Raw genomic sequence first — 13,671 nt, forward strand, 5'->3', positions numbered from 1 at the left:
AGATGGCCCTAATTGTAGACTAGTCCTAGGGACCATACCGGCGCATGAATTCTGTGTGCCATGCCTCTAGTTAATAAATAAAAAAGTTAAAAAAAAAAAATGCATGTCTGCTCACACTGATGATATAGATGAGGCTGCTGCTGCCTTCGTGTGACAAACAGATCTCTCCCACACATTTAACTTTATAAAAGGTATTTTTAATTGTCCTTTTAGCTTAATTGAAAGTATTTATAAAAACAACCATAAAAAGCTAGCTGCTGTGCCTACTAGAAAAATATTGGTGAGAGTGCTATCTACTTTGTTACTCAGGTAGTTTTTATAAATTTTTGTTAAAACTTCAGGGCCAGCAAAGCTACTCTTCTTCTGAAACTATTATATTAGGCATTTGTATTCTTAATTATCTCATTTTTACTTTTTCTTCAGTTAACAATATTAGACTTTACTATTCAATATAGCAATTACATAGGATCTCATGGCAGATATTTTGTTTATTCATTTTCTAACTAGCACACCTTATATACATATATTTTTCTTCATGTTATCTCCTTCACTCTGGATTCTTTGTAGATTCATATAAAATAATCTTTTATTTTAAAATGTCTTTCCATACACACCTCAAACTATTTTTTGAGAAGGGGTGTAAATAATAAACAAAACAAGCATGAAAGGCATTGCTGATTTTAAAAACTCAAACTTAGCATGATTTGAGTATTTTCACCAAAAACCAATCTTTAATAAAATATCCCCCTTTAAATAAAAGCCAAATTCAATAATGTTCTAAAAATTAAGTAATTAAAATTTTAGAATTCCCAGACCCATATTTGTCACTGAGTTTCTTATCCTCAGCTATAATATTCAGTGATTCCCAATCCTAAGCAGGGTAATTTCAGATCATTACTCTACCATTTGTCTACTTCTGTTTCTGTTCGAGTAACTTATTTCAGCCTAAGTGGACTCTTCACTCTTCCTAACCTTGGTCACCCCAATCTGCCACCACAGTCTGCGAATGTTTGACTTTCCCTCTCTTCTATTGCCCACATCTACTCACCTACCAAGTCATGGGGTTTTTTTCTCATCTATCTCCTCTCTTTTTCAGTTTTTTCTCTGACACTGCCTTACTGTAGTGTTGTCTCCCCCCCAATATATATAAATATATATATATATATATATATATATATATATATATATATATATATATATATATATATATACAAAAGCACTAAAAAATAATTGTGCCCAAGTGACAGAAAGAAGAGTGTGGAGGTTATGGTTCAAATGACATCTTTTCAATAAAGCATGACTCTGTTCCTTTAATAATCATCTAGGTAACTTCTGAAAATTTACAGTTAAATAAACTATGTAAATGAAGATGGAAAGGCATTTGGAAGCACTTATAAGTCTTGTAAACATTTTCTTGTTCAATTAACAGACACTTTAAGAAAGTATGAAATGTAACAATTAGCTTGCTTTGTCAGGGTTACCATATTCTCTAGGTAATTGGCTTAATTGGCTAATTGGCTTAATTATAAAAAATATTCTATTTATTCCTTTTGTAAACCACCAGGAATATGTTGGTCACTAGTCCTTAAAACTGTACATTTAACACCAGAAGTAGGTAAAGCTGAACTAGGGTAACAGTAAGCCTCAGAGGATATTTATTTGCTATATCTTAGCTTCTGGTTTGTAATTCATATTGTCTTATGGAACTTCAATTACTCTAGCCACAGACTAAGGGTCTTATATTTAGGTTTATGTTTCATTAAAATATATTTGCCTTTATTTTTATTCCCCAAGCATGGCTTTGCGGTGTTAAGTATACGCTAGTTGAGTATAGAGACTCTGAGGGTCAAAGGAACTCCTGATAACATTTAGTCTTATTTCTGCTTTCTTGCTATACATATCCTATAAATACAAGCTGAGTTACTCAGCAACAGTTAATCAGAGAAATGCAGGAAAAACAAGTAGATATAATAACTTCCTCTCCCCTTTTTCAAAACCCAGGGGCTTAGCTAGATATCTCTTAGTTGCATTGCAAAGCATGTTATTGCCATATTTTATTTTTCTGCATCTTTTATTATTCCCTCTTTTCATAGCTCAAGAAACTGGGGAAAAAACACCACCCTGAAAAAATAGTTCTTTAGTCCAAACAGCTTTATGAGTTTGAATTTGGAATAAAAACCTTTATTTGTTTAATATTTTAGAGATTAAGAGGCACTTTTACATAAATCTCTCTCTTTTAGTTTAAAACAAATATTTAAGTAATGTTCATTTTGTTTCAAACACTGACATTGGTGAATATTCATGGAGAAAGCCATGGTAATAGTCCTTATGGAGCATAAAATCTTAGATTTTTGCTACCTAACCTTTATTTTTCAGGATTTAGAACAACTTTCCTTATCACACCACACACCAGCCCACATTCTTGCCCCTACAGAAAAGCCTCACTCCTTTCTGTAGCACTTATAACTGACACACAGAGTGCCCCTAGATATTTAAATTTTTGTTAATATTCCCTCAGGAGTGTATTCCATGACTCTAAAATAGTGACTGACATACAGCAATCACCCAATAGATATGGTGAATGAAAGAAATAATGAATGAATACATACATACATACATACATACATACATACATACACATGTACAATGAGCATTTTCCTTCTACATGTAAAAAGAATTAATTAAGGAATCTTGGGACTTTTCTATTTTTACACTTCTTATAAAAAGTAGCACCATCTACCTCCACAGTCTTTCCTCTACAGTATGATGCATTTTAAATTTAGCCCAGACTCCATTATCTATGCTGATAGCTGAGGAATGAGTACAAGACATCAGGATCACAATGACAAGTTGTAGATCCAATAAGAAAGGAAATTAGTGGAATGCATAACATCATGAATAAGACTGATCAATATATAGTGACTAGAGGCCTGCTGCAGGAAGATTCCTGCAAGAATAGGGATTCCTTTGGTCAGCTCCACTGCCCCACTTGCTTCTCCACAGCTTTGCTCCCTTCTGCAGTTCTTGGCTTCCTTTTATGCTGTCTTTAGTCTTCGTTCTGCACCTGGACATGCAAATTTACCTCCATCTTGGTTGGGTTAATTTGCATACTCACACCTGATTGGCTGGTGAGTGTGGCTTGTGGGCATAGCAGAGATACAGTCAATTAGCATGTTTCTCTTTTATTAGTGTAGATGGTTAGTAGATGTGTAAAAGAAAAAGACAAAAAGGAAATAATGTTGACTACTATGAATGTTATAACAGTGTCTCTAAACTGAAAAATATAAAGAAACTGAGCATTTTACAATTGATGATACATTTTCATGGTCTTTTAAATGTGATTAACCTTTAAGCTAATCCTTCAGTGCATTTATTGGTGATATCCTATTTCATTTCAGTTTTCTGCATTAAAATTATTGGTTCAGCTTTTACTTACTAACTCCTACACAAATTAAATGCAGTTTATTTTTTAATTTTGAAAAAGCTAAGATTTCCTGTTATGAAATCCTGTTGACCTAGGATTTGAATCAATCAGCCTGTCTTCATAGTCCTTTATTTTAATCAGGATATTGTATTATCCTTATTGGAGAATATACAATTCAAAATAAATTCCATCCTAAACTCATCCTCTGGCTCCTCCTTGTGGCCAATTTTTTTTTCTTTTTTTTTTTTTTGCATTTTGCTTTTCTCTTTCTTTATGTCTTTGATGCCTCTAAATTTAATTTTTACTTTTCTTCATCCCTTCTTGTAAATATTTTTGTGAAGATTAATTTTAAAAATCAGGTATGTTGAATGCTGCTTATAGGCTAAGATGAATCCTCAGAAATAGCCTTTGGATGTGTTACTTTGGAGGTTAATGGTGACTTGGAAAAAAAGCATTTTTATGGAAAATGAGAGGAAAAGAAGGATTAGTGTGGGTTCCTGAAAGGTAGGAAGAAACAACGGGAATAGACAGCTTTTGAACACTTTTATTGTTAAGAGAATTAGAGAAATGAGGTGATATTATGTAGAGTGAGTGAGGGAGATGAACTAGAAATTTTCTGCTTATTTTTAAAATAGAAGATATCTCATTTGTAATTTAAGATGAGTAAACCAGCAGGAAAAAAAAATAATGATCCCAGAGACAGAAAATTATAAGTTAAAAATCTTTGAGTAGGTAGATGGAATGGATTTCAATGTATAGATGGAATTGAACATAGATAAGAGTTTGTACAATTTAACTATGGAAAATGGTTGAAAATGATATTACCATGCATAAGGAAGTAAATGTTTTTGTATATTTGGTCAGTGGAACAGAGAAAATGCTTTTCTGATTGTTTTTATTTTTTTCAAGATAATCTTCTTCTGAATATTAGTTGCTTTTTGCAGGAAGATTATTCCATAGGAAGTTAGCCACGCCAGAAGGGAACTCAAAATTCTCCACTCTCTATTCACATCAGTTTTAATAGCTATCCATTTCTTCTCCATGCCCATTGCCAATTCTCTCTCTATATATCTATCTATCTATTTTCTCTCCCTCCCTCCCTTCTCCCCGCCCCCCACACACACTTAAAATTTTTTAAGACATCAGCCAGGTGTGGGTGGTATTTAACTACGCAAATCTCAGTACATGTGACTATACACTCCATCTTGTTTTAGTATGTGTATCTGCTTGATATCTAATATAGGTGAATATAAACCACATCCAATGTGTCCATGCAGAAGTAGCTTACCTTACCTTTAACACATGCAAAGAGGACAACCCAGACCCTTTATTGAAACCTTGAGAATCATAGGATTTCATGCATAAAACCATTACTCCTGCACTGATTCCAATCACCACCTCTTTGTTTCATAGTATGAACAATAAATGAAAGAGCAGTTTGGAATTCACATTATACTGATTTCTAAGGAGAGTATTTGACTTCACTCACATTCTCTGCAGAAAAACAGAGTATCATTCTGTCCCTGCATAGATTGCAGTGGGATGTGTCTTGGGCCAGTTGAGTTTCTGTATAAAACCTCCAAGCCTTGGAAAGAACATCTTGTTTCAGGCCTGAAGACACTGAAACATTAATTACACAATTTACAGTAGTGCTTTCTTCTACAATGTCTGAAGAAGTGACCTATGCGACACTTTCATTTCAGGATTCCACTGGAGCAGGAAATAACCAGAATAGAAATAACCTAAGGAAAAAAGGTAAGGATTCAGGGAAAATGAGACTTGACCTTGGGGGATGGACAGGTGTTCAATGCTTTGATACCTACGCTAAAGAGAAGGGTGCTGTGAAAGCTTCGAAACAGAGACAAAGTTGTGGAATATATTAGTAGAATAAGTGTTCCCAATATTGAGGAAAAAATGGTGTGTTACACTATGTTTCATGAAGCCATGTATTATATTAAAAATGTTGATTTTTGCCAGAGATTGTTGACATGCCAGAGATTGAGGACTAAAAGGTTATTTTTTTTATAGTACTCCTTTTGTAAATGTAAGATGCCAGAGTAATCTTTTAGAAGGCAGATTGGAAGCTTCTAAAACATAGAAGGCAGAGGAAATTTTTCTTTTCAAAGGTACAAAAAACTAAACAGGAAAATTGGAGAATGGGTGAGTCAGAAATAGATGATAGTTTCAGTTTTATAGTACTTAAAAAAATAAGAAATTGGAATTTCCAGAATAATTAGTAGCGTTGAATATATGACAACAGTGTTTTTTAAAATAAATTACTCTCTGTGCATCACATCTTTATTAAAAATATAGTTGTGGCCGAGACCGGTTTGGCTCAATGGATAGAGTGTCGGCTTGGGGACCGAGGGGACCCAGGTTCAATTCCGGTCAAGGGCATGTACCTTGGTTGCGGGCATATCCCCGGTGGGGGGTGTACAGGAGGCAGCTGATCGATGACTCTCTCTCATCGATGTTTCTAGCTCTCTATCTCTCTCCCTTCCTCTCTGTACAAAATCAATAAAATATATTAAATATATATATATATCAATAGTTGTGAAGTGCATGAAGTAATATTAGTGCTTTTGGCAATGTGTTGAGAAAAACGAGGCTGAAAACATTTAAATGATTTAACCAAGTTCATGTGGTGGAGTCCCGACTCAGTTCTAGCCTTTCACTCATCCCCTTATATCCAACTGAAAGAAAGAAAGAGTGGCCTTTGTGGTCAAGAATCCAATTTAATATATCAGACTACATCCTCACTTTCAAAGAGCCATTGACAGTTCAGGTTGTTGTCCTGAATCATCATCTAAAATATTTAAACTATGTTCTTTTCTTTAGTTATTTTTTTTAAATTTAAGTGTGTGTGTGTGTGTGGTTTGAGAGGGGGTGATATAAAAAAGAAGAAGATGGAAATAGACTTTGCATTTGTCTAATAAAGATGGTTATACATTATTTTTTAGAAAAGTTTAATTCTAATCCTTGAGAAAGAGGGAGTTGTGGATATGTTGTATGTAACAGTGCACCTGGAGATTACATTCATCATTCTCAAATATTGGGCTAGATGCCATTAGATCCTGAATTGAGGAATGAGAAAATGACGTAAGAGAACCATTTGTGATATATACAGGGTGGGGCAAAAGCAGGTTTACAGTTGAGAGTATATGAAACACCAAGTTTATTCCTGTATTATTATTTACTGTTGTATTATTTTCCATACAAACTATTTTAAGCCTATATTTGGCCCACCTTGTATATGGAATGTCACATTTTGAAGAATTATTCACTGGCTTTCCGGTCTTTTCTGTGGTTTGTAAGTTAGATTGTACATTCATTCCTTCTTTTACTCAGTATCCATTCATTATCTAATAGGTGATAAATAAAATGGGTACTAGATAAAAAATAAAACCCATAATAACACTTGTTTTGTGGAGGTTTGCAATTTTAAAAACTTGGGATCTCTTCTATTGTTAGGGTCACCCAGGAAACCACTTTCTACATCTTATTCATGAATTCAATAAACTTGAAGAAGAAAGGTGTGTAATGATAAAAAACAAAAACCTAGTGCTTAGAAGACACCCATAAAGGAAAGGAGAAGGGAAAAGAAAGACAGGAAGAACAAAGAGAGGAGCCCTGGCGGTGGGGCCCTCACAACACATTGTTTTAGGTATTTTCTAGATAAGGGCATTAAAGAAGTTCCGCTTGTTCATTCCTCTGTTGGCTTTCTTCATTGTTTCCAGATCTATCCCACACATGGCGTTGGGCAGCCCTGAGTCTGCTGACCCTTTGTCTGTTGCTGCTGACTGGGCTTGTGACCTTGGGGATTATGTGTAAGTATACTTGCATCAAACCCAAGGAAGATAATTAGGAAACATAATTATAAACTATGCGAATTCAGATTTAATAATATGATAAGTGCTATATCCTAAATACTCTAATACTTTCTGCCACTTTCTATCTCTCTTGTTCTCCCTATCTCCAAGGTAAACCAATGAGGAAAAATGTTATTATGAGGATTTTTCCCTAAGTCTATTGCTTTCTCTTGATAAGCTAGACTGGACTATGAAGCCAACTTTTATTTTTCTAGTTATTGGTTGGAATAAGGAGTCTCTTCTCAGCATAGACACATATCCACTTATGATTCCAATGGTGAGAAACAGAAAAACAAGGAAGGTTGGTTCAAGGAAAAGCATACCATTTTATTTACCTCTAAGACTTTGTACAAGACTGGCTCAATCTGCTCACGAAAGACCTTTCTAGAATAGAGAAACATCTAAACAGCAGAAACAGCCTGACTACTATAAATGAAAAAGAGAAACAGGAGGAAGAGTTGCCTGATATTCCTGAGCCAGTAGATAGAAAGTTGAACCAGCCCTGCAGACGTGGTTCAATGATTGAGCATTGACCTATGAACCAGAAAGTCACAGCTGGATCCCAGGTCATGGCACATACCCAGGTTGATTCCCAGTGTGGGGCGTGCAGGAGCCTGTTGATGAATGGTTCTCTCTCATTATTGATGTTTCTATCTCTCCCTCCCTTTCCCTTTCTCTCTGAAATCAATACAAATATGTTTTTAAAATAAAGAAAATAGAAAGTTGAACTACCTCCAGCAATAGAAGCTCCACTTCCAAGCACAGTCGTGAAAAAAAGAGTATTCTTTTTAGTCTGACCCATCATTTGGGCAGTCAGGGCTATTCAGGGTAGGGCATCCTGAACTATCAAAGTGCAAAAACATCCTGAGAACACACACTTTGTAGGATTTAAGTATGTGATGTACAGAGTAGAGCAGTGAGTGAGCACAGTATTCAACTTCAGGGGATGTGTGGTCAAGAAAGTATTTTCCTCTGATATTTTCATTTTTTTTATATGTGTAAAATCTCACGGATAATTAGGATTCAGACATACCTATTTGGACATACAAATAGAAGCTAATGTTGTAACTTTCTCTTTTGAAAAGAAGTATTATGTTTTAGCAGTAGTAACAGCTATTCAACAGCCAATCATTATGAAGCTTAGTAGTCAGTCTTCTACAATGATGTATGTTTTATTTTTAAATTATTAACATTATTACAGATGTTCCCCTGAACCCCTCTTAGCCCACCTGACAATGATGTATGTTTAAAAAAAATTAAGATCCACCCTACTTTGTTTGGCTCAGTGGATAGAGCATCAGTCTGCGGACTGAAGGGTCTTGGTTTTGATTCCATCATGGGCACATGCCTGGGTTGGGGTTGCAGGCTCAATCCTCAGTGGGGGGGCATGCAGGAGGCAACCAGTCAATGATTGCCTCTTATCATTGATGTTTCTATCTCTCTCTCCCTCTCCCTTCCTTTCTGAAACCAATAAAAATATATTTAAAAATAAAATAAGAAAAGATGTAATATGTATTAATTGGTTCTCCATAGAAGGAAGAGTTTTTCTTAAAGTGTAGTGCTTAGAGTGCAATGGTTTTTAAATTTATTCTGCTGGTGAATAATCCAAAGTGCTTATTAAAAATGAATATTTTTATGGATCTAGGATCAGAAATGATCAAGTAAGGCATTAAAATCTGCCTTAAAAACACACACACACACAAATAAACAAATACTCCAAGTGATTCTGACACAAGCTGTCTACAGACCATACTTTGAGATAGCCATTTTCCCAAAGGATTCTGTTTCTATTAAAACAATTATGTGAATGAATTCCAAACAGAAAAAGACAAAATTTCCAACAAGTATATGGAAAAATGACTGGCACTGCCTTAGATGAAATGTCAAAGTTATGTAATCAGCAATTCATTATTTTAATGTAAGCACAAAATAATTAAATATATATAAAGTTATAAGACTGAGCTTTAAATAGTTGTAAATAGAAAGGCTTCTTCCAGACACCTCCATTATTAGGAGTTACTAATAAACTTTAAACAATGTAAGAAACATTTCTGTGTTAAGAGAATTATCCATGGCTAACGTGAGAATGGGAAGCTGTATGAACTTACTTACTATTATGTCTTGGAGTTTTGCAGACCTCTAATGAAATTAACTCAGATCCAGAGAATTTGAGTCCACTTCTAAAAACCGTCCACCACCAGCAAGATAACTTATCCCAGCAGCTGAGCAACGACAGCAACTTTTCCATGGAGGAGGAACTTCTCAAATCACAGATCTCCAATCTACTGAAGAAGCAGGGACAGATGGCCATCAAACTCTGTCAAGAGCTAGTCATTCACACTTCAGGTAATTGGGATCTGATGACCTGTCAGATCAAATCTGTTGTCCCAGTTTAGGTTAATTATGTGCATCGCCTCTGGGAGCATGAGAGTCATGCTGTCCAAAGACCACTAATGATGTCACACTGATTTTACAGAAGACAAGGGAAGATATAAAAGTATTTAATATTTTTGAAACAGAGGCAAATTTGGGGAAGCATCGTGGACTTATATCAATTTGGATACGTCAGCCCCTCACTTTATGATCTATTTTAGGGTGTTATAAGATGTTAAAAGTAGAACTAATCTTTCTAAGGCCAGAAGATAGAGCCCTGAAAAGATTATTTTAATCATCACTGCCCCAACCCATAATTGGGGTGATTTCATTTTCAAAGGCTCCAACAACAATATGTTTTCAGGGTGCTGGGTCTCAAACCCTCTTATCAGATTAAGTAGCTTAGTTTCCAAAACCTTCCCCAATCACTCCAAAATTGTTTAGTTTGTACCTTTAGATACAATTTCTTTTTCAGGCCACAAATGCAATCCTTGTCCTAAAATGTGGCAATGGCACCAAAACAGCTGCTATTATTTTGCAATAAATGAAGAGAAAACTTGGAGTAACAGTAGAAAAGACTGCATGGACAAGAACTCTACCTTGGTGAAGATAGACAGCTTAGAAGAAAAGGTCAGAATCTCCTTTCCTGGTTACAGAAATTGTCTATATAATGTAAAGCAAATAAATAGAATTTCTGATCCACACGGCAGGAATTCAGTACATTTCGAAGGAGAATTAATAAATGGTTTTAATGTATGTTCCCATCTATCTAATTTTGCAACTGGAAAAGTGGTTCTCACATAAGATTTTTCCTTTTCTCTTTCTCAGCATTTTCTGAAGTCACAACCATTAATCAAGTTTTCTTTCTTCTGGTTGGGATTATCATGGGATCCATCCGGCAGAAGTTGGCTGTGGGAAGATGGTTCTAGCCCCTCTCCATCCTTGTAAGTCCCTATTTGGAAAAAATCCAAGCTAATAACACCAAGAAATGGGATTTTGACAAAATGATCTGATTTTTCATTTCCATCATAATTAGTGATGTTGAACATCTTTTTATTTGCCTGTTGGGCCTCTGTAGGTCTTTCTTGGAGAAATGGCTAATCAGATCCTCTGCTTATTTTTTAATTTTGGTGGTGAGTATGCTATAGTATATGTAGATATCAAATTACAATAGTGTACATCTGAAACATATGTTATTACTTAATCTACCTCAATAAAAAGTTAATTTTAAGTATTATAAATTGAGATACAAGAAAGAGTACAACCTACAAAGAAAATAGAGCTTCAGTAACAAATACTGATGTCCTGGCAAGTTTAGCTCAGTGGTTAGAGTGTCAGCCCACCAATAAAATGGATTTAATTCCTGATCACGGGCATCTTCCTCAGTTTCAGGCTTGACCCTGGGCCCCCAGGTTGGGGTGCATGGGAGAAGCAACCAATCAATGTATTTCACATAGATGTCTCTCTATCTCTCTCTTTCCCCATCTTTTCTCTCTAAAAATCAATGGAAAAAAGACCTCAGGTGAGAATTAAAAAAAAAAATACTGAAAGGAGGAGTACCTTCCTTTGTGTGTGTGACAAACTCATGTCAAGACATTGACTCTCATCTATTCATTTAAGCATCCTTCTTAAACAATTCCACATGTAATTATAACTAACTTGAAATAAAGAACTCACATCTGCCAGCTTCAGGGATCCTGTTGTGTTGTGTAAGCATAAATCTCTCAACATTCAGCTATATGACATTTAATAATGGAGAACATTGAACTGCGATCAAATTTAAGATATTTGATGTAGGTCTTAACTTTTAAAAATATATAATTAATTTTGAATTGATTAATTTTCAGATTTAACACTAGAGAATATGTTCTGATCAATGGATCCCAAGGATGTGCCTATTTTCAAGGAGGAAATACTTACACTTCCCGCTGTAGTGCTGAGATTTCTTGGATTTGTGAGAAGACAGCAGCGCTAGTGAAGATTGAAGACTTAGATTAATCGGTTTCTTCCAAATTCACCAGAAAGTAAGGGACTTGTGGTTAAGTTCATGTGAGGAAGGAGACATGAACCAAAAACATATTAAAACAAGACTGTATTGAATCTATCAGGCAAATAAACGTGCTTTATAGAACATTCTCCACCTCATTGTCTGATGCCTTCTAATCTGATGTTCTGGTTATTGCTGGAGTCCTAGGGGCATTAGCTGTTCTAGGGCCCTATTGTTCTGTCACATCATTTTACTGATTTTCCTCTCTCAAATAAAGGACTCTTTCTAGCTCTGTTGTTACATACACAAAAGTGCACTAGGTGCTATGTGAGGATTGAACAGTCAGAGCTGACACAGCCCATCGCCCTGGAGCAAGGTCCAAGAGATCTTGCTGTGAGAGTTGCTGGATCATGTAGAAGGTGAGAGATCCCCACGTAGGGATTCTGGTTTCCGGGCAGCAGCACTATACCAAATGCTTTGAAAATATCTTAGCAAATAGAGTGCCTGTACCTCTGTGTACAGGTCCACATCCGCCTGCAAGTACAACATCACTCGCCCTCCTCCAGTTCCCTATGAAAATACACTTTTAGTAATCTTTAAAATTTAGATCACTTGTAATCTTGGTGAAGTAGCACATCATTTAGGATTTATATCCTCACTTATTTAAATTAGCAATATTGAGGTTATTCACGTGGTAATCTGGGAATTATTATTCAAAGTTTTTTCTCTTATAGTTGAGATTTTATTTCATTGAGAAAGGTTCTAAGAAATTGAAGAAATTAAGTTAGAATTACTAATTTTTATTTTTCAGAATTTCCCTCTGACATAGTTTACCAGTGTCCTCGCACATTACAGGATAAACATTGGAAATTTAGAGGTTAAAAGTTTTTTTAGGACAAAATTGCTGATTTGAGGATATCAATGAAAAATATGGTTCTTATGTTCTCATATAATTGCACAGCTATGTATAAGTTAAAGAGAATAGTAAACTAATTTGTGATACTGATTTTGCTAGAACAAAAAAATAGAATTTACTGGAAAAACTGATATGATCCAAGTTCAAAGCTAGTTGCAATTCAGAATATTTTGACTGGTTTTTAAAAGAATACCTATCATCTGGTAACCTGTTATTCTCTAAAGATTTAAAATTGTGAGCTAATCAACATTTTATATCTGTACCAACAGACAGTCTAGAATAAAGGAATTAAAGTCTAATGTGAAAATTTAGCAAGAATTTCAAATAAAAGCACAACTTATTAGAGATCATTATTTCATCATTGCTCAAGTGAACAGGCTTTACCAATTTTCACATAGGACTGCAATACAAGTTACATATATATGGATTGAAAAACAACTTTGTTTCATTACTCTCTAGTAGCTACTGTCAATGTCATTCTTACAAAGATAATTTTTGTAAAGCTTAAGACTGTGCCCTTGACTCCCACACATTTAGGTTTTTCTTGCTTCCCACAGTAAATATAATTTCTTTTTTTATTCCTCATTTCTAACCGTTGAAATATCTGCTGTTAACAATTAAAATATCTGTGTTGGTTATTTTTTGTTCCTATAAAGAGTAACAAATGGCTGGGGAGGGGAGTGTCAATTGGGGAAAAAGAAGACACATGTAAAACTTTAGACAATAATAATAAAAAAAAAAAAGAAGTTACTGGTCCTTCCCCCTCACCTCCCTTCCAGCCCCACAGATATCTTGTATCTTTGAATTCTTATCTCATGTACACTCCAGCTTTCACATTCAATAGACAAGAACATTTATGTTTCTGACCTCAGAGTGGCTCTGGAATTTGACCAGACCTTATTGCTCTTAGACCTCTTCTGCTGCCCTGCCATGGCCATGCTATCCCTGGCCTCTACAGGGAACGAGTAAGTCCTAAGCTCTTGTTTGGGAACCTCTTATGTCACAATAATTTATCCCTATTGCTTACTGATAACTTGGCTTATGAAACATGATATGTCCCAGGAATTTTGATCTCTCTCTCTCTCTCTCTCTCTCTCTCTCT

The 13,671-nt window shown here is 35.2% G+C and overlaps 1 protein-coding gene across 2 annotated transcripts; it reads left to right on the forward strand.

Annotated features, from left to right (window-relative positions):
* Positions 1-5,082: 5,082 nt before the first annotated feature.
* CLEC12B (C-type lectin domain family 12 member B) lies at positions 5,083-11,805 on the forward strand. 2 transcript variants are annotated; one of them, XM_084878464.1, is made up of 7 exons: positions 5,153-5,179; positions 6,385-6,523; positions 7,162-7,251; positions 9,421-9,639; positions 10,142-10,296; positions 10,495-10,610; positions 11,514-11,805. In XM_084878464.1, the coding sequence occupies exons 3-7, from the start codon at positions 7,248-7,250 to the stop codon at positions 11,662-11,664; spliced, it is 645 nt and encodes a 214-aa protein (XP_084734590.1). In that variant the 5' UTR covers positions 5,153-5,179; positions 6,385-6,523; positions 7,162-7,247; the 3' UTR covers positions 11,665-11,805. The 2 variants fall into 2 exon arrangements, with proteins under 2 accessions (XP_084734591.1, XP_084734590.1); XM_084878465.1 differs by lacking the exon at positions 6,385-6,523 and having other exon boundaries at positions 5,083-5,179.
* Positions 11,806-13,671: the final 1,866 nt, after the last annotated feature.

The sequence above is a fragment of the Pipistrellus hanaki genome, assembly GCF_964339955.1.
Source record: "Pipistrellus hanaki genome assembly, chromosome: 3".
NCBI classification, from domain to species: Eukaryota; Metazoa; Chordata; class Mammalia; order Chiroptera; family Vespertilionidae; genus Pipistrellus; species Pipistrellus hanaki.

Bases quoted from the DNA above. Each gene is read 5' to 3' on its own strand.
- CLEC12B (XM_084878465.1), top strand. From the start codon at position 5,089: ATGTCTGAAGAAGTGACCTATGCGACACTTTCATTTCAGGATTCCACT. The intron at 5,180-7,161 runs GTAAGGATTCAG...CATTGTTTCCAG, and splicing joins AAATAACCTAAGGAAAAAAG to ATCTATCCCACACATGGCGT. The intron at 7,252-9,420 runs GTAAGTATACTT...TATGTCTTGGAG, and splicing joins TGTGACCTTGGGGATTATGT to TTTTGCAGACCTCTAATGAA.